The sequence below is a fragment of the Bufo gargarizans genome, chromosome 3, assembly GCF_014858855.1.
Source record: "Bufo gargarizans isolate SCDJY-AF-19 chromosome 3, ASM1485885v1, whole genome shotgun sequence".
Taxonomy (NCBI): domain Eukaryota; kingdom Metazoa; phylum Chordata; class Amphibia; order Anura; family Bufonidae; genus Bufo; species Bufo gargarizans.
The window spans coordinates 364,348,789-364,370,687 of record NC_058082.1 but is presented as its reverse complement, the minus strand read 5'-3'; the positions used below and the strand labels follow the sequence as shown (position 1 = coordinate 364,370,687).

Genomic DNA, 21,899 nt, shown 5'->3' with positions numbered 1-21,899 from the left:
TCGGCAGTAAACAGTGAGAAGGCCGCGGTGGTGCTGGAGCGCCGCTGCTTTCTCAGACAGCTGATCGGTGGGGGTCCCGGGTGTCGGACCCCCCGCCAATCAGATGCTGATGATCTATCCAGAGGATATATAATCAGTTTAAATAAACTGCAGAACCCCTTTAAGTAAAGCCCCAGAAAACCCTTTTAAATCAGATAATTTCGAAGGATATACTGCCCCTTTTTAACCCCCTGACAACTAGAATGTTTTGATCCTAAATGACCATTTTATTGCACATGCTGACAAAACAAAATCATTTTCATATAGTTTTTTTTTTAATGACACATAGGATTATTTTGTACTAATAGGTGTTGTTTTTTTATTAGGAGTAAATTGTGCAAATTGAAATTTTTTCAATTTATATTTTTTTTTCAATTTTCTAATTCACATTAAATAAGTTAAAATGAGGTCCTTATAACTGCACACAGAGACTCTTGTGACATTATCACAATGGAGCACAACCTTGGAATGAAGACAAGCAGACAAGCATAACTATGACATCATTAATTCATCACAATGAATAATTATTGACATTACAATAGAAGAGACAAACAATTACTACAATTACTACTGTGATGATGTCACAAAGTATAAATATTGTGACATCATCACAGTAGAATACAATATATAAACACATACTATACGAAGACTTCTGTAACATCATAACAACTGAACACATGAATTAATACAATACCTATTGTGACTTATTCACAATATATGTCTAATAAAAAAGGTAAACGTTATTATAACATCATCAAAATTGAACACTGCTTGGGAATGAAGATCGGGAGTGGTCTGGTCACCTGACACCCCACAGCCAGGTACAAAATGACCCGACGCTGCCAACACTAACACTGGGAGCATCAGGTGCCTGAATTCAGCTGTCCACAAGACAGCAATATTGCTGAGTACTGTGGCAGGGTACAATAGCCAATGGCTCCCTCCCCTGCCATGTACCCTATACCTGAAGCCTGTGAGGTGGTGTGTGAATCGTGCAGGCATCACAGGCCACAGACCGGAAAAGACCCATGGTCTGCACAGCAGCAGATAGCGGTAAACAATGGAGATGAGGTGAGTATTTTTTTTTAACTTTCAGTCTCCTAGAGAGCACTACTGAGAGCACTATGGGGAAGATTTATCAAACTGGTGTAAAGTAGAGCTGGCTTAGTTGCCCATAGCAACAAATCAGATTCCACCTTTCATTTTCCAAAGAGCTGTCAAAAATCAAAGGAGGAATCTGATTGGTTGCTATGGGCAGTTTGATAAATGACCCCATATATGTTTACTATATAATTACTACACTGTAGGGGGACATTTTACTATTACTGGGGCACTTTTAATACTGGACCACTATTACTACTGGTGGTATTTTAGGGGGCATTATTAATACTGTGGGTGCTATTGGGGTCATTTTTAATACTATGAGCACTATAGGAGGCATTATTATTGCTGGAGGTATTATAGGGGGTATTCATATTGGGGATATTATAGAGGTACAATATTATTGTTGCTGGGAGCACTATAGTGGGCATTAATACAAGGAGCACCATAGGGGGCATTATTGTTACTGAGAGCTTTATTTCTACTTGTTCCACTCTGGGGGAGCATATTACCACTGGGGGCATGATAAAGGAACCCTAACTATAGAGGGCACTCTGCTTGGCACAATTATTTTTATATAGTACTAGTATTTTCAGGTGGACTCTTTTTCTGCAGTATAGTATTTGGAGTCATTGGTGAGCACAACTTTCACATTACTAGGGGTGGCAGCAGGATGACACTGTCTGGGCACAGGTATTGGGAGTTTGATTTGCGGTAGGGGGATAATGGAAAAGGTAGGAATCTGAGATGTCTGTGTGGCAAACTCTGCAGAGATGAGATAACGCTGAAAGGTGGTCTGAGCCAAATGAATAAGATGAGGAAAGAGAAATGCTATAATAAAAGAAGATGTCACTTTATGTACCGTAATTGGTATGCAGTATTGTTTTCTCCTGTATGTGTATTAGCAGCATGCTGTTGGTAGGGCTCACCTCCAGAGCCCTGTCCTCAGTGTCTGAATTGGAGACAGCTGGAGGAGGATAGAATATGGCCATCTGAAAGGAGCAGCTACTGGGGAGGTATTTTGTGTTGCTGTTTGGTGTTGCTCGGGAGGTGTTTTGTGCTGCATTGAGGTATTTGGTTCTGATGGGGTAATATTTTGTGTTGCACTGTGGTATTGCTGACCATGCCTACTTGTATTGGCCTCATCTTCTGATTTTCCCAATATTTCCCTGGAGAAAAACTATTATAACATCATAACACAATGTACAAATGAATATAGAGACTATTTTGACATTATCACAATAGAATACAGACCATAAATGAATTATGTAACATCACAATTAAACCCAGTTAAGGCTACTTTCACACTTGCGTTCGGTGCGGATCCGTCTGGTATCTGACCAGATGGATCCGTACCTATAATGCAAACTATGGTATCCGTTCAGTGCGGATCCGTCTGCATAACAGCTTTTTCAGATCTGAGTGAAAACTCAGATCCGACAGTATATTCTAACACAGAGGCGTTCCCATGGTGATGGGGACGCTTCAATTTAGAATATACTAAGAACTGTGTACATAATTGCTCCCTGCTGCCTGGCACCACCCGATATCTTACAGGGAGCTGTGATCCGGACAATTAACCCCTCAGGTGCCGCACCTGCGGGTTAATTGTGCGGCTATCAGCCCCCTGATCGGGTGCTGACAGGCAGCAGAGGCCAGACCCCCCTCCCTCCCCAGTATTAAAAGCATTGGTGGCCAGTGCGCCCCTTCCCCCTCCCTCCCCAGTATTAAAAGCATTGGTGGCCTGTGCACCCCCCCTCCCTCCCCAGTATTAAAAGCATTGGTGGCAGTGGCCACAGGCTAACAACCCCCCCCATCATTGGTGGCAGCAGAGAGGCAATTCCGATCGGAGTCCCAGTTTAATCGCTGGGGCTCCGATCGGTTACCATGGCAGCCAGGACACTACTGCAGTCCTGGCTGCCATGGTTACTTAGCTTATACTTACCTGCGCTGTCTGTGGCCGGCCGGCGCTCCTCCTACTGGTGAGTAACAGGTCTGTGCGATGCGCCGAAGATCCCTTGTGTCCCTCACGTAGGAGAGTAGGGACTGCACAAAAGGGTGTAAGATTTGGTCCACGTACAGTACAGACCAAAAGTTTGGACACACCTTCTCATTCAAAGAGTTTTCTTTATTTTCATGACTATGAAGGCATCAAAACTATGAATTAACACATGTGGAATTATATACATAACAAACAAGTGTGAAACTACTGAAAATATGTCATATTCTAGGTTCTTCAAAGTAGCCACCTTTTGCTTTGATTACTGCTTTGCACACTCTTGGCATTCTCTTGATGAGCTTCAAGAGGTAGTCAGTCCCCTGAAATAGTTTTCCAACAGTCTTGAAGGAGTTCCCAGAGATGCTTAGCACTTGTTGGCCCTTTTGCCTTCACTCTGCGGTCCAGCTCACCCCAAACCATCTCGATTGGGTTCAGGTCCCGTGACTGTGGAGGCCAGGTCATCTGGCGCAGCACCCCATCACTCTCCTTCATGGTCAAATAGCCCTTACTTTCAAAGTTTTCCCAATTTTTCGGCTGACTGACTGACCTTCATTTCTTAAAGTAATGATGGCCACTCGTTTTTCTTTACTAGCTGCTTTTTTCTTGCCATAATACAAATTCTAACAGTCTATTCAGTAGGACTATCAGCTGTGTATCCACCTGACTTCTCCACAACGCAACTGATGGTCCCAACCCCATTTATAAGGCAAGCAATCTCACTTATTAAACCTGACAGGGCACACCTGTGAAGTGAAAACCATTTCAGGTGACTACCTCTTGAAGCTCATCAAGAGAATGCCAAGAGTGTGCAAAGCAGTAATCAAAGCAAAAGGTGGCTACTTTGAAGAACCTAGAATATGACATATTTTCAGTTGTTTCACACTTCTTTGTTATGTATATAATTCCACATGTGTTAATTTATAGTTTTGATGCCTTCAGTGTGAATCTACAATTTTCATAGTCATGAAAATAAAGAAAACTCTTTGAATGAGAAGGTGTGTCCAATCTTTTGGTCTGTACTATAAATGCCACACTTTTGTGACAAGCTACCCACCCAAGAGACGATGGGGCATCCCTTAATGGGGGAGGTCCCCTTGTGGACCTTCGGTAGGCAGTAGAAGGTAGCTGTAACAGGATGGCGGGGTAAAGGAAATCATATTCCTCATTGTTAATCAAGCTGTCAGATTTGGCTTGCAGTAAAATCTGCCGTAATGTCCCCTGTAGTCTGCCAGTAGGATCACCAGGGAGGATTTCGTAACAAGTTTTATCCTTGAAAATGGTCAGACACATTTCTTTATAAGCTGAGGTGTCCATGGCGACCACATTACCTCCCTTGTCTGAGGGTTTGATTGTGATGTTTTTATCTGTCTCTAGAGCTTTAATAGCATATCTCTCTTCCTTGCTACAGTTGTACCTAGAGGGAATAGGACTAAGGGCGGAGAGTTCAGATGTGGTGTGTTTAAGAAAGACGTCAATACATAAGAGGTCTCCCAATGGAGGCATCTTAGTGCTTTTGTTTTTCAATGAAGTGAAGAGACCCACCCCCTCAACGTTAGTGGGTGTACTATCAAGGTTATAGAGCAAGCGGACGTCACTCAGGATCTCTACCGGAATGCCTAATTCTTTCTTATCCCTCAATTTATGGTACTTATGCCACCTAAGCTTTCGGGCAGAGGTGGAGATCACACGTCCAGCGGAATAGATCAAATCTGGTAGTAGGAACAAAGGAGAGGCCTCGTCTGAGTAATTTAGTCTTGGTTTCTGTCAGGGAGCGAGACGATAAGTTATTTATCAGTGGTCGTTATTAATGTGTTGTTAATGGTTGGGTATTCCGGCTTCTCAACGGGTAATGCATTCCAGTGTTAATCTGTGATCCACTGGCATCACATGTGCCACAGTTATTAAGAGGCACACACTTCCTACTTGTGTTGCATCTTCGGATGACCATGCACCAGAACTCAAATATTTACCAGCTAGGAGTTAGCATAGATTTCAGATATAATTTACCCCAGTTTTCTGATGCAAATTATAATAAATGTATCAGGCCGTCTAGAATACACTCGATGTGTAAACGCTTGGTGTGAAATGGCAAAAGGTTGTACATTTCTACACAAAACGGGACCTGTGCAAAAAATATAGACTTTTTGGTGCTACTGTTCTGGCACAGGAAACTTGATAAATCTGTCCCATTGTTTATGATAGTAAATGGTTATTGGATGCTGCAACTGAAGGTTATTAGCTATATCATTTAGATAATGCTGCTACCTCAGTGTCTTAGTGTACAATATAAGGCCAAAGATTACAGCATATGGGGATAGCTGGTCCAAAATATTTTTAAGTAGGTACTCAAAACTAATGTGTGGAGAGTGGAAAGCTACTGAGCCTGGTCTCGCTCCCTGTGGCAGACCCTGTAGTTCCAGCAGCGCCCCTGTAATCCAAGTACTCACCACCACTACCAAGGGCAGTATCAGGGCGGAGCGAACATAGCTTCACCTATTGTATTAATTGTTACCCATGCCATATTAGCGGCCATGAGCCTCAGATGATTGTTGATGCCTGCCCGCATGTGTGAATCATTCAAGTGGCTTCCGTGGCCTGGATCCGACCTCCAGCACAGCAGTTCCCTGAGCAGCTGGGCCCACTCGCAACCTATGTAGCCTAGTCCAGGCTTTGTTAACCAATAAGTTAACCAAATGAGGGAGGTTTGGGATAGAGGAGAAGACTAACTGCAGCTGATTTTAGTATTTTGAGGAGGGGGACAATAATATAGGTCATAGTGGGCTGCTCTGCATTTGGCTGCGTGTTCTGTCAATTACAATCCAGCTCACATGGCGCATACCTCCTAACCTCCCAGGATATGGCTGGACAGTCCCACGGTGCCAAAATGGCTGAGGTATGTCCCGCTCTCAGCTGTCTCTACATCCATAGGACACAGAGACTGTTGCTTGTAATTGTAAAGCAGGGAGCCATCTGCTCCTTGCTTCACCATTCAGCTCAGCTGCGGCATACAGTGTTCATTTGCGGCTATCCTCAACATGCACTATCAAGTCAGAGATCCCACTGCTGGACTGTGTAGGTGGAGCAGTGGAGGCCCATGCATCAGCCTCTGCTCATCTTACATAGCACTGTAATGTGTAACAGTATCCTGACTGCTGCTGGAGAGCACAGTATTTACAGTTTTTCCTTCTTCCTGTGAAGGGGGCACATATCTGGGCATAACTGCTGTGAAGGGGCACATATCTGGGCATAACTAACTTAAAGGGGGCACATATCTGGGCATAACTACTGTAAAGGGTGCACATATGTGGGAATAACTACCATGAAGGGGGCACATATCTAGACATAACTACCATGAAGGAGGCACATATCTGGGCATAACTACCGTGAAAGGGGGCACATATCTGGGCATAACTACTGTGAAGGAGGCACATATCTGGACATAACTTATGTAAAGGGAGCACATATCTGGACATAACTAATGTAAAGGGTGCACATATCTGGGCATAACTACCGTGAAGGGGGCACATATCTACCGTAGACATAACTACTATGAAGGAGGCACATATCTGGGCATAACTACTGTGAAGGGGGCACATATATGGGCATAACTACCCTGAAGGGGGCACATATCTGGGCATAACTACCGTGAAAGGGGGCACATATCTGGGCATAACTACCGTGAAAAGGTAAGTGTAGGCATCACTGTAATGGGGCACATGTGGGCATAGCTACTGTGAAGGGCGCACATGTGGGCATAACTACTTTGAAGGACACACATGTGGGCATAACTACTGTGAGGGGCACAGTGTGGGTATTGCTACTGTGAGGGACACAGTGTGGGCACCAATACTGTGACGGGGCACAATGTGGGCATAACAACTGCGTGGTTGCACAAAGGGAGAGTAATTACCATGTGGGAGCATTAAGGGGACTGGGTGGGATTGGGTGTGTATAGTTAGGTTTTGGGTGGAGTTAGAGGCATGCCCTACTGTGAAAAACATTGTGCGCTGAACATATTGTCCCTTTTTGTGCTTTTTAAAAGTTGGGAGGTATGATGAAACCTATGCACTGGGCCCACCAGAGATCAGTACTGAATGAATACAGCACTGCATTAATCCTGTAGACAGCGTTCAGCTAGAATACAGTACCTTGCATGGGCATCTAATTTGTGGATAAAATGCGCTAATAAACATATGCGCTATGGGTGCATTTGACTCTGCTAAATGATCCACTGATTGCTGGACCAAGATTACAAGCACTTAGGGCCAGACTGGGAACTTTAAGTGGCCCTGGAAAAAAGTTAAAGTGGGCCAATTATGTAGTCTGGTCCATATTGACACCAGACAGGGCCAACACAAGTAGGCTGCAGCAATATTATCATATTGCAGCACAATATACCACCCTAGCAGAGCCAAATACCACAGGGCATCACAAAATACTGCCCCAGCAACACAAAATAACCCAAAAACTGCCGCTCTGTTGTGGCTAGCACCAGCTGTCATGTTCTGTCTTCCTAATCCAGTTGCCTCATGATGGTAATACAGCTGAATTCAAGAGACAGGAGGGGCGTGTCAGATCATTACTTACCTGGTAGCTATTACTGTATGTAAAAGTATTTGAGTATTGCTGTAGGATGTAGCTGGTATTGCTAAGAGGGGTTTGGCTGGTGTCAGGTATTAATTATGCCTAGTACAGTTACAGTATATTCTTCAAATTTGTCCTGCTGCCCAAAAGAAAAATAAACCACTGAAGCTGCAATACCAAATGTATCCACATGATGGCAACATCATCCCATGTTATGTACTTTGGCCTTAATATAACGTATTTTTTAATATAAAAATCTGTAAAATAAAAAAAACTTGTAGTTTTATTAAGACATTTTCACAAAGCTTATATATATTTATTCATTTTCAGATGTTATTTTCAGGGAATGAGAATCTGCTGCTACATTAATGGGTAGTCCTGCTTTCAGCTGAGAAGTGGATACAACTGTGGTTGGGTTGGGCTGCTGCTGCTGATTTTAGCTCATATAGGGTTGTGTAGCCTGGTATCTACTTCTCAGCTGAAAGCAAGACTAGCCATGTACCTGCTTTGTAGCATCTGAATGTAAAGAGCTTTCTCTTTCACTGCCAATTAATATTTGTAAATTATCTTTTTATTAAAGGGGTTATCCAACAGCACAAATACCCCCCACAATGCCGGGCCCCTCCTATAGACCATACTTACCCGATCCCTGGCACCTGCATAACTCCAGATCCCTGCACGACCACCACTACATCTTCCAGTCGTGCAGATTAAAACATCCAGCATTGGGGGGAGCAGCCAATAGCAGGCGGTGACTGTCACCAGCCTCCGTAGCAATGTGGGTCCCGGGGACTGGGTAAGTATCATCTATAGGAGGAGCACGGGCGTTGTGGGGGGGTATTTGTACTATTAGATAACTCTTTTAAGGTAAACAGTCATGCAAGAACAGACACTATTACATCACCAGTGACCAATCAAGATACATAAAAAGTAAATGGGAATACTAGGAATGTTGCATCTGGACACACCCGCTGTCATCTCAAAAGTATGAAAAATCTGAAAATGTCCCAGTTGTGTGTAATAGTCCAACAAAAAGAAAAAAAGAACCTAGAGCAATAGGCAAGCACAAGCATATCCCCAGAAATCCAAGACAATGAATGGGCACTACTGTAAGTATTATTCAGTTATATTTGGAAAAAGGACATAATACTTACTGTATATACCTCAAAAGCTACAAGGGTGTCAAATGTGAAGGTCTGAGCTTAGGCCTTCTGCACTCCTCTCTCCAACCATGGCCCTTGGTCTTAAAGGGAAGCTGTCACCGGGATTTTGTGTATAGAGCTGAGGCCATGGGCTGCTAGATGGCCGCTAGCACATCCGCAATACCCAGTCCCCATAGCTCTGTGTGCTTTTATTGTGTCAAAAGCGATTTGATAGATATGCAAATTAACCTGAGATGAGTCCTGTCCCTGACTCATCTCACGTACAGGACTCATCTCAGGTTAATTTGCATATGTATCGAATAATATTTTTTTTTACACAATAAAAGCACACAGAGCTATGGGGACTGGGGATTGCGGATGTGCTAGTGGCCATCTAGCAACCCATGTCCTCAGCTCTATACACAAAATCCCAGTGACAGGTTCCCTTTAAGGAATTGCTGTCTAATTTTTGTCTCCCATCCCACAAATTGTATGAAGTCTTTCCAACCACATCTCCATGGTCGGGGGCTCCTCTCATCTCCACCTCCACAGGAATAAGAAGACAAGCAGCTAAGATCATAATGGTGGGCAAATTATATCCAGAAGGTATAAAATCTGGTTGCGGTAACCAAAGGAGAACTAGCGGTACAGATAATTTAATCTTAGTAACACAGATCAGCCACGTCACGGACTGCATACTTCAGTGAAAAATGGAAATGTGGACGAGGCCTTAGGGCTCATGCACACAAACATATATTTTTTTGTCTGTGTCTATTCCATTTTTTGTTGCGGGCTGCAAGCGGAACCATTCATTTCAATGAGGCCGTATAAAAACGGAAATGACAATGTGTGTACTCTGTGTCCATATGTCTGCAAGTCCATTCCACCCCAAAAAATGTCCTATTCTTGTCCGTTTTGCGGCCAAGGACAGGCATAATTACAATGAATACGCCAAAAAACTGATGTAACATGAACGTCACAACAATGTCATCTGTCTTATTTTTTTGCGGACTGCAAAATACATACAGTCATGTGCATTAGCCCTTAGGGTGCATTCACATAATCGTATGGTCCGCAAAACACGGATCCGCAAAATATAAGGATGACATTCGTGTGACGTCAGTGTTGCATCCATGTTTTTTGTGTAACATAGTAACATAGTAACATAGTACATAAGGCCGAAAAAAGACATTTGTCCATCCAGTTCGGCCTGTTATCCCGCAAGTTGATCCAGAGGAAGACTCCTCTCTAGTAGCTATAGCCTGTAATATTATTACACTCCAGAAATACATCCAGGCCCCTCTTGAATTCCTTTATTGTACTCACCATCACCACCTCCTCAGGCAGAGAGTTCCATAGTCTCACTGCTCTTACCGTAAAGAATCCTTTTCTATGTTTGTGTACAAACCTTCTTTCCTCCAGACGCAGAGGATGTCCCCTCGTCACAGTCACAGTCCTGGGGATAAATAGCTGATGGGAGAGATCTCTGTACTGACCCCTGATATATTTATACATATTAATTAGATCTCCTCTCAGTCGTCTTTTTTCTAAAGTGAATAACCCTAATTTTGATAATCTTTCAGGGTACTGTAGTTGCCCCATTCCAGTTATTACTTTAGATGCCCTCCTCTGGACCTTCTCCAGCTCTGCTATGTCTGCCTTGTTTACAGGAGCCCAGAACTGTACACAGTACTCCATGTGCGGTCTGACTAGCGATTTGTAAAGTGGTAGGACTATGTTCTTATCACGGGAATCTATGCCCCTTCTGATGCAACCCATTATCTTGTTGGCCTTGGCAGCAGCTGCCTGACACTGGTTTTTGCAGCTTAGTTTGCTGTTTAATAAAATTCCTAGATCCTTTTCCATGTCAGTGTTACCGAGTGTTTTACCATTTAGTATGTACGGTTGACTTGCATTTTTCCTTCCCATGTGCATAACTTTACATTTATCAGTGTTAAACCCCATCTGCCACTTATCTGCCCAAGCCTCCAGTCTATCCAGATCCCTCTGTAGTAGTATACTGTCCTCATCAGTGTAAATTACTTTACACAGTTTAGTGTCATCTGCGAAAATTGATACTTTACTGTGCAAGCCTTCTACAAGATCATTAATAAATATATTGAAGAGAATAGGGCCCAATACTGACCCCTGAGGTACCCCACTAGTGACAGTGACCCAATCTGAGTGTGTACCGTTAATAACCACCCTCTGTTTTCTATCACTGAGCCAGTTACTTACCCACATACAGATGTTTTCTCCCAGTCCGAGCATTCTCATTTTATATACTAACCTTTTATGTGGTACAGTGTCAAATGCTTTGGAGAAGTCCAGATATACGACATCCATTGATTCGCCGCTGTCAAGTCTAGAACTTACCTCCTCATAGAAACTGATTAAATTAGTCTGACATGACCGATCCCTCACGAAGCCATGCTGATATGGCGTTATTTGCTTATTTCTGTTGAGATGCTCTAATATAGCATCTCTCAGAAAACCTTCAAACAGTTTACCCACAACAGATGTTAAACTTACCGGCCTATAGTTTCCAGGCTCTGTTTTTGGCCCCTTTTTGAATATTGGCACCACATATGCCATGCGCCAATCCTGTGGGACATTTCCTGTCAGTATAGAGTCTGCAAATATCAGAAATAAGGGTCTGGCTATGAAATTACTTAATTCCCTTAGGATACGGGGGTGTATGCCATCCGGTCCTGGCGATTTGTCTATTTTAATCTTTTTAAGTCGCTGATGTACTTCTTCCTGGGTCAGACAGGACACTTTTAATGGGGAATTTATTTTTGCATTCTGCATGTCATCTGACAATTTATTTTCCTCAGTGAATACATTGGAGAAAAAAATATTTAACAGCTTTGCTTTCTCCTCATCGCTCTCTGCGACTTCCCCCTCATTACTCTTTAGAGGGCCGACACCTTCAGATTTATACTTTTTAACATTTATATAATTGAAGAACATTTTAGGGTTAGTTTTACTCTCTTTGGCAATTAATCTCTCGGTCTCTAGTTTGGCCGCTTTTATTTGTTTTTTACATGTTCTATTTTTTTCCTTATAGTTTTTCAGCGCTTCCATGCTACCCTCATGTTTTAGTGATTTATATGCTTTCTTTTTGTCATTTATTGCTTTCTTTACAGTTCTGTTTATCCACATTGGTTTCTTTTTGTTCCTTAACCTTTTATTACCATACGGTATGTACCTCTCACAATGAGATTTTAGGATGTTTTTAAAGATATCCCATTTTGTGGCTGTATTTTTATTTTTGAGGACTTTGTCCCAGTTAGTTTGGCCTATGGCCTCTCTTAGTTGGCTAAATTTAGCTTTTTTGAAGTTTGGTATTTTTGTTCCTCCCTGTAGAAACGCTCTTTTGAATGATAATTGGAAGGTTATTACTTTGTGGTCACTATTTCCCAGGTGTCCCCCAACCTGCACGTCTGTTGTTCTGTCCAGCCTATTGGTTAATACTAAGTCCAGTATGGCCGTCCCTCTAGTCGGGTCCTGAACCAGTTGGGAGAAGTAATTGTCTTTGGTTATTGCCAAGAACCTGTTTCCTTTATGAGATATACAAGTTTCAGTTTCCCAGTCTATATCTGGGTAGTTGAAGTCCCCCATAATAACCAGTATCCATTGTAACAATGCCTATCTTTGTCCATAAAACAGACAAGAAAAGAACATGTTCTATCTTTCTTGTGGGGCTATGGAACAGGCACAAAGTGCGCTGTCCACATTTTTTGCAGACCCATTAAAATGAATAGGTCCGCATCCTATACTCAAAAAATGCGGATTGGATGCGGACCAAAAATACGGTCGCGTGAATGTGGCCCTTTCATATCAAGCTAAGTTGCCACCTCATAATCTTCCCGATGGGATTTGAAATATGTCCCGTTAACTGCCAGGTCCTCTTTACAGTACATTTTCTGTAATGCTGTGTGTGTTTTATTATTATTTCTGTTGTGATATTAGGGTCTTTAACTTCCTCTTTGTGTGAACTTTTAACACAGCAGACAGTCTCAATCAAAGGGTATGTGCAGTGCTAATATAAAGATGACCTACCCTCAGGATAGGTCATCAATACCACTTTGGCAGAGGTCCGAATCCTGGCACCCCCACAGATCAGCTGCTTGAAAAGGCCCCAGCGCTCGCTCTTCACGGAGCGGGACAAGTAGTTGTTATTACACTGTACCGTTACTACAAGTTAAACTTGGTGCTGACTTATTTAGATCACCACACTTCTCCTATCCCAGTAGTGTGGTTGGTCAGGGTTCTCACGCTATGCTGATCAATGCAATGCTCCTCTGTTGACATGTTTATCTACAGTGCTGTAAAAAGTAGATGCCCCTTCCCAATTTCTTCTGCTTTAGCATATTTGTTACACTTGAAAGTTTCAGGTCATAAAACTATCATTTTAATATTAAGCAAAGATAGCCCAAGTAAATACAAAATGCTGCTTTTAAATGATTTCATGTATTGAAAAAAGGGCCTTACCTGGTTCTATATGAAAATAACAATCACCCTCTTAGCTACTAAATAGGGTTGCACTGGATATGGAACTATTGATACTTTTACACCCAGATCTATATGATACGGGATTTGCTATTTCCCGATACTAGGCTGCGCTACTGCACAGCCTAGTATCAGTTAGAGAACATGGCATACGCTGCTCGCAGCAAGCACCATGTTCTCCTCAGCAGCACAGTGGAGAAGGAGAGAGTCCCTCCCTCCCTAATGTGACGCGGCCACCACTGCCACCAATGAAGACATAGTACTGAGGAGGAGGGGAGGGGCTGTGGCCACTGTGCCACCAATAACTATAATTAAGCCATTAATACAAATGTAGGCTGTGGCTGTCGGCTGTATCACATACCTGGCACCCGTCCTCAATGACAGGGTGCGGAGATCATCCGAACCATGTCAATTAACCCCTCAGGTGCGGCACCTCAGGTGTTAAATGACAGTGATTGAAGCGCCCTGTCATAGAGGCTGTGTGCCGGCTGTGTGATAGAGCCGGCACCAGCAGCCTACATTTGCATTAATGGGTTAATTATATTCATTGGTGGTGATGTTACCTCTCTGTCGCAAAAGAGGTAACATCACTGGCACACAATATAGAGACGCGGAGGCAGAGGTAAGTCTGCAGACTATCACGTGGGACGCCACGGTTGGTGAATGACAACTAACAGTGAGTACCCAGCATTGACCACTGTTAGAACCCTATGGTTTGAAACAATCAACGCCAATATAGGTGATTGCAAAAGCAGCTAAAAGAAATTATAAGTGTATGACGGATACAATATGAAACAACACTTTAATGTATCGCTTTACCATCCTGGTGTACTAAACTAACAGACTTATATGTACTGAGCAAACTAAAAGACTTTTAAGTACGATCAACGCGGATTATCGAAGCAGAATATAGAAACCTTTTAATATCGTCTATGGGTTTAATCAGAAAGAAGCAAAGCGCTTGTGTATAATTTATTATAGCAATATGCAAATCTAACTTACACTATGGCACTTTAATGTGGTTGTATGTATGACAGTTACCAATTATATATTAGATATATTTACTGCTCAATAAACTTCTAGTGGATCTACCATCCATACAACCAGAAGTGTGATATTGCCATTGAACAGGGTATATTTTTAGTTTTTTAATATTTACTTTTTCTTTTGTTTTTAACTGTGTTTTGAAGAGGTTTTATGTAAAATGTTTATGTGACTGTATAATATTAAATACCATTTACCTTTATAAAAGATGTATCTCATTTGGATGGTTTCAAATGCAGAGTGCCTGTCCTAGCTATTTATAGATAATTAACTCTGACGGGGTGAGTCAATCTCAACAGAGCACCAAATCCAGAAGTAGCAAGGAGGTGAGCCGCTGTCTAATATATACAAGCCATTTGGCACATTATGTATACCACACTTAAACAGTAAAAAATGCAAAAAACAAACAAAAACAATGTCGGAACTGCATTATTTAATATCCCCACCAAAACATGTATAAATGACAAGATGGAACTAATTTAAAGAGTATTTCATTTACTTACATTCCTGCACGTTCTGGGCTTTGAAGTGAAGGAGGCGGTCCTATCAGTGATTGACAGCTATCCCTGTATGCACAGTCATAGATGAAGACTGTCAATCACTGATGGGACCGCCTCCTTCACTTCAAAGCCCAGAATTAGCAGGAATTTAAATGTGTAAAATACAGGTTATACTGAATCTTTTCTGATAAAACTATATATCAATCTGCTCAGCTCCTCCTACTGTATAGCATGCTGCTGGCAGATTACACTGTATTTTCATAGTGTCATGTCCTCTTTAACACCTAATGCAAAGTTGCTTAATTTTTTCATTTTAGATTTATTGGGGCAGTAAAAAAATGTTTGTGAAGGTGGACATAGCCTTTAAGTACTGGAAAAGCCATAGCTAGTAGTTTGCACACCCTATTATGCTAATCTGATACAAATGCTGAAGAGGTTTCCATATGTTTCATACCTGTGTAATGTTGGACCAGCTCCTGCACACTGTCAAACTGAACTCGTGTTGTGATATAATATCCTCCATTGTCAATCTTGCGGATCTTGTAATGTTTGACATGATCTCCTTTTTTATTATCCCAGTCACGAATAGAGAGTGAGAATGCACCTATATAAAGAATAGGAGAAGCAACAGGTAAATGAAAGCCTAACCGATTTTTGAGGATCGTGCCACATGGGATGAAAAACCCCATAAAGTTGCATTTTTGCCTGTTTAAAGGCTCTTTACATGGGCCCGAGAATCTGCCAGATAATCACTAACGAGCATTTATAGGAACGCTTGTAAGCGATTATCTGGCGGCAGGGGTGTATCTATCACGAGGCAAACAAGGCATTTACCTAGGACGGCACTTGCCAATGGGGCGGCAAAATGCCTTGTTTGCTTAGTGATAGTTACACAATATGCAACATTTTTTTTTTACCCCTGTCCGATCCGACCCTTCAGTATGCGAGTGGCATTGCCGGTGCCGAATAGTGAAGGAGTTGAAAGACTTACTTCCTCCTCCTCCTGACTTCCTCCCGACCTCCCCTGCCTTTTGCGTTGCCGTCGTGATGTCACACGGAGGTGGAGTCACGGGCCGGCAACGCTAGGGTGAGCCTTATCTCCTCCAAGTGCAGAACAGATCCTGCACACGGTCACTGTGAACACTGAGGCCAGGCCCCGGCCACCAATGCACTGATCCCTGAGCCTGCTGTCTTCAAAAACTGTAAGTACTTAAATGACAGTAATTCACAAAAAATTAATTACTTAGTTGTTTTATGGGGTAAGGGGGTTGGGACCCGTTGGGTGGTTAGAGGGGGGGAGATTTAGGGAGGGGTTAATACTGAACTATCTTTAGCTCTAACAAGAAAGGGTGGAGCCTAAAGAGGAAGGGGTGGGGTTTACAGAGGAAGGGGTTTGGTCTTGACAGGAAGGGGTGAGTCAAATTTATATTAGGGGGTGCCCGAGTTTAGTCTCGTCTAGGGCAGCACAAAACCAAGATACACCACTGTCTGGCGGTGTAAAGGTTCCTCTTATTCATCGGGTAATCGCATCATTCATGCGGACACAAAAATCTCTGTTTGTAAATCGTGCTATGTAAACAGCCTCTGCTGTCAGCAAACAACGAGTATGTATAGGGACGAGTGATGGCATTAGTGATCAATCCTCCGCATACCGCGGGCAAGATCACTGCATGCAAATGTGGCGGTCTCCTCCGCTGACAAGCATACGATTGCCGGGAAGGAACGCTTCCTTCACGACAATCACCTGCAAAATTGTTCCATGTGAAAGGGCCTTTAGACACAAAAATAACAATGTACATGTACGAAAGGAAGCACCATGTCATTATCTCCAGCAGTCCCATAGAGATTGAAATAAGTGATAGTACAAATGGAGGATACAGGACCCCCATTCTCCTTCACATGTGTTTCATTATAACCATATATATGGTATACGTTTTTGTGCTAAATGGCAATCAATGGTGTATACAATTTTAGAGGTATACAGTTACATACAGCTGGGGCATATGTACAGATGATGAACATGTACATGACCAACATTTCTTTTGTCCCACAAATCATTTTTTACCACGGGTAACGAAGGCTTTTAACATTCTCGTTTTCTGTATTCACATAGCGCAGTTATCATTGTGGACACTCAGATTGGTTTGAGTCACAACAACAGTTGCAATATGTAAAACAGGATTTGACAGTATGTTTCTACACTGCAGAAGCTTGTGGTGATGTTATCTGTGACACATTGTCTTCCCGCAGAAAATATATCAGCCATACAGAGGTCTCAGTTGTCTAGTGTACTGAAAACACAGATAAAAATATATGCATTATGTAACCTAACCGAAATAAAAAAATCCATCATCATTCATGTCATATGGATGATTATCAATATAAAATGTTGTCTATGTCAGTCAGGGTGCTGCCACACGTCGCGGCTGTGCTGCATTTTTGGGGAGACAAAAAAATGCACCAAAAATGCTGTTTTTGCAACAACATGCTTATGGTGCATTTTATTCCAGCAAAGGGAAAACACAGAGCAGACTTACTATATCTTAATTTAACTTTATTTTGTAATTAGTGCAACTAAGTTTTGCTGTGTGTGTTCCCTTTCATGGGAGAAAACGCACAAGGTATGTTGCTACCAAAAACCGCATGTGTTTCTTGCCACGCCAAAACACACAGCTGCGATGTGTACTAGCCCCATTCAGATGGAGCTGATTTTCAGTCACAGAAAAGCTGCTGTGTCTGAATTTATCTAAATTTATAAATCTGAATATAGCCTTATGAGTCCACGCTATACAGGTTATTGGTGGCACCTTCACGTTCTTATATTTCTCCCAACCATACTCAAATGATGATCAGGTCCATCCCATATAATTACTCCCAACTCTCACCCTTTGTAGTTTCGCTTTCTCTGATCATAAAACTTCCTTGAATATTGCCTTCACTCAGCAAATGCCTCTCTGCATCTTTTCTGCCAAGTTTACCAAAATACCACCTGTGGGAGAGAAGATAGGAAACTAATCAAATGTATTGCACTTCATGTAGACGCACTTTAAAGTTTGATGAAGTTTGGTGCATTGAGAAAATAAAAGCAATTATGCCACCAGTTTGCACCAGGTTTGAGAAATGTCAAAAATATTGTATACGGTGTATACAGAAGCAAAATAATGCCAATGCTGGTAATGTCCCCTCTATGCCTCTGTATCTGGGGCTAGGGCAGTGAAGGGGTTAATGTCTGTATGCCTGGATGGCAGTAACAATGCTAGTGTCAGCATCCCTGTGATCAAGGGCAGTGTAAGGGCTAATGGCAGAATACCTGGTAGTCTAGGGCAGTGAAGGGGTAAATGTCAATATACCTAGTGTCTAGGGCAGTGAGGGGGTTAATTCTAGTATTACTGGTGGTCTAGGTCAGTGAAGGGGTTGATGTGGTCTAGGGTTTAATGTCAGTATTTTAGGTTAATGCTAATATCCCTGGTGGTGGGGTTAAGGGTTAATGCTGCATACATGGGTTACTCATAGGGATGAGCGAACTCGAACTGTATAGTTCGGGTTCGTACCGAATTTTGGGGTGTCCGTGACACGGACCCGAACCCGGACATTTTCGTAAAAGTCCGGGTTCGGGTTCGGTGTTCGTCGCTTTCTTGGCGCTTTTGTGACGCTTTCTTGGCGCTTTTTGAAAGGCTGCAAAGCAGCCAATCGACAAGCGTCATACTACTTGCCCCAAGAGGCCGTCACAGCCATGCCTACTATTGGCATGGCTGTGATTGGCCAGAGCACCATGTGACCCAGCCTCTATTTAAGCTGGAGTCACATAGCGCCGCCCGTCACTCTGCTCTGCGCTTAGCGTAGGGAGAGGTTGCGGCTGCGACAGTAGGGCGAGATTAGGCAGATTAACTCCTCCAAAGGACTTGATTAATCGATCGATCTGCAGCTGTGGGTCATTGAGCTGCTGAAATTCAATTGCTCACTGTTTTTAGGCTGCCCAGACCGTTTGTCAGTCACATTTTTCTGGGGTGATCGGCGGCCATTTTGTGTCTTGTGGTGCGCCAGCACAAGCTGCGACCAAGTGCATTTAACCCTCAATGGTGTGGTTGTTTTTTGGCTAAAGCCTACATAAGGGTGAAGCTGTCACACCAAGTGCATTTAACCAGCAATAGTCTGTTTATTTTTTGGCCATATACTACATCAGGGGCAAGCTGCGCCTGTCACCAAGTGCATTTAACCCTCAATGGTGTGGTTGTTTTTTGGCTAAAGCCTACATCAGGGTGAAGCTGTCACACCAAGTGCATTTAACCAGCAATAGTCTGTTTATTTTTTGGCCATATACTACATCAGGGGCAAGCTGCGCCCGTCACCAAGTGCATTTAACCCTCAGTAGTGTGGTTGGTCAAGCTATCACACCAAGTGCATTTAACCAGCAATAGTCTGTTCATTTTTTGGCCATATACTAAATCAGGGGCAAGCTGCGCCCGTCACCAAGTGCATTTAACCAGCAATAGTCTGTTCATTTTTTGGCCATATACTACATCAGGGGCAAGCTGCGCCCGTCACCAAGTGCATTTAACCAGCAATAGTGTGGTTATTTTTTGGCCATATCCCAGTCTAATTCTGTCACTAAATCCATACCGGTCACCCAGCGCCTAAATACTAGGCCTCATATTTATATCCCGCTAAATCTGTCGTTACCGCTGTACTGTTGTGGCTGGGCAAGTTATTTAGTGTCCGTCAAAGCACATTTTTTGTTCAGGGTTGAAATACAATTCCCAATTTAGCAATTTCATAATTTAGTGGTTTCTGCTATATCAGAGCTATTTGAAATCTATCCCTAAAAGGGTATATAATATTCAAGGTGCACATAGGGTCATTCAAAATAACTTCACACACACGCTACTGTGCATTTCCAAGTCCAATTCTGTTAGTAAATCCATACCGGTCACCCAGCACCTAAATACTAGGCCTCAAATTTATATCCCGCTAAATCTCTCGTTACCGCTGTCCTGTTGTGGCTGGGAAAGTTATTTAGTTCATTCAACCCAAAGTTGAATGAACCTCTCCTCTGTCTGGGTGCCGGGGCCTAAATATATGCCAATGGACTGTTCCAATGTTGGGTGACGTGAAGCCTGATTCTCTGCTATGACATGCAGAATGATTCTCTGCTGACATGAAGCCAGATCCTCTGTTACGGGACCTCTCTCCTCTGCCTGGGTGCTGGGCCTAAATTTATGAAAATGGACTCTTACAGTGGTGGGTGACGTGAAGCCTGATTCTCTGCTATGATATGAAGACTGATTCTCTGCTGACATGAAGCCAGATTGTCTGTTACGGGACCTCTCTCCTCTGCCTGGGTGCTGGGCCTAAATATATGCCAATGGACTGTTGCAGTGGTGGCTGACGTGAAGCCTCATTCTCTGCTATGACATGCAGACTAATTCTCTGCTGACATGAAGTCAGATCCTCTGTTACGGGACCTCTCTCCTCTGCCTGGGTGCTGGGCCTAAACTTATGAAAATGGACTCTTACAGTGGTGGGTGACGTGAAGCCTCATTCTCTGCTATGACATGCAGACTAATTCTCTGCTGACATGAAGCCAGATTGTCTGTTACGGGACCTCTCTCCTCTGCCTGGGTGCTGGGCCTAAATTTATGACAATGGACTGTTGCAGTGGTGGGTGACGTGAAGCCTGATTCTCTGCTATGACATGCAGACTGATTCTCTACTGACATGAAGCCAGATTGTCTGTTACGGGACCTCTCTCCTCTGCCTGTGTGCTGGGCCTAAATATATGCCAATGGACTGTTGCAGTGGTGGCTGACGTGAAGCCTCATTCTCTGCTATGACATGCAGACTAATTCTCTGCTGACATGAAGCCAGATTGTCTGTTACGGGACCTCTCTCCTCTGCCTGGGTGCTGGGCCTAAACTTATGAAAATGGACTCTTACAGTGGTGGCTGACGTGAAGCCTGATTCTCTGCTATGACATGAAGACTGATTCTCTGCTGACATGAAGCCAGAATGTCTGTTACGGGACCTCTCTCCTCTGCCTGGGTGCTGGGCCTAAACTTATGAAAATGGACTCTTACAGTGGTGGGTGACGTGAAGCCTCATTCTCTGCTATGACATGCAGACTAATTCTCTGCTGACATGAAGCCAGATTGTCTGTTACGGGACCTCTCTCCTCTGCCTGGGTGCTGGGCCTAAATTTATGACAATGGACTGTTGCAGTGGTGGGTGACGTGAAGCCTGATTCTCTGCTATGACATGCAGACTGATTCTCTGCTGACATGAAGCCAGATTGTCTGTTACGGGACCTCTCTCCTCTGCCTGTGTGCTGGGCCTAAATATATGCCAATGGACTGTTGCAGTGGTGGCTGACGTGAAGCCTCATTCTCTGCTATGACATGCAGACTAATTCTCTGCTGACATGAAGCCAGATCCTCTGTTACGGGACCTCTCTCCTCTGCCTGGGTGCTGGGCCTAAATTTATGAAAATGGACTCTTACAGTGGTGGGTGACGTGAAGCCTGATTCTCTGCTATGACATGAAGACTGATTCTCTGCTGACATGAAGCCAGATTGTCTGTTACGGGACCTCTCTCCTCTGCCTGGGTGCTGGGCCTAAACTTATGAAAATGGACTCTTACAGTGGTGGCTGACGTGAAGCCTGATTCTCTGCTATGACATGAAGACTGATTCTCTGCTGACATGAAGCCAGATTGTCTGTTACGGGACCTCTCTCCTCTGCCTGGGTGCTGGGCCTAAACTTATGAAAATGGACTCTTACAGTGGTGGGTGACGTGAAGCCTCATTCTCTGCTATGACATGCAGACTAATTCTCTGCTGACATGAAGCCAGATTGTCTGTTACGGGACCTCTCTCCTCTGCCTGGGTGCTGGGCCTAAATTTATGACAATGGACTGTTGCAGTGGTGGGTGACGTGAAGCCTGATTCTCTGCTATGACATGCAGACTGATTCTCTGCTGAC

General features: G+C 43.3%; 1 protein-coding gene across 2 annotated transcripts in view; it reads right to left on the bottom strand.

The window, feature by feature from the left end:
• Positions 1–21,899, bottom strand: part of FGR (FGR proto-oncogene, Src family tyrosine kinase) — a 112,260-nt gene that overhangs the window by 24,276 nt on the left and 66,085 nt on the right. For both annotated transcript variants that reach the window (XM_044288026.1, XM_044288025.1), the window contains 2 exons: positions 17,810–17,913; positions 15,379–15,528 (listed from right to left, as the gene is read on the bottom strand). In XM_044288026.1, the coding sequence (XP_044143961.1) occupies positions 15,379–15,528; positions 17,810–17,913 (254 nt within the window). The remainder of the gene's footprint in view (positions 1–15,378; positions 15,529–17,809; positions 17,914–21,899) is intronic.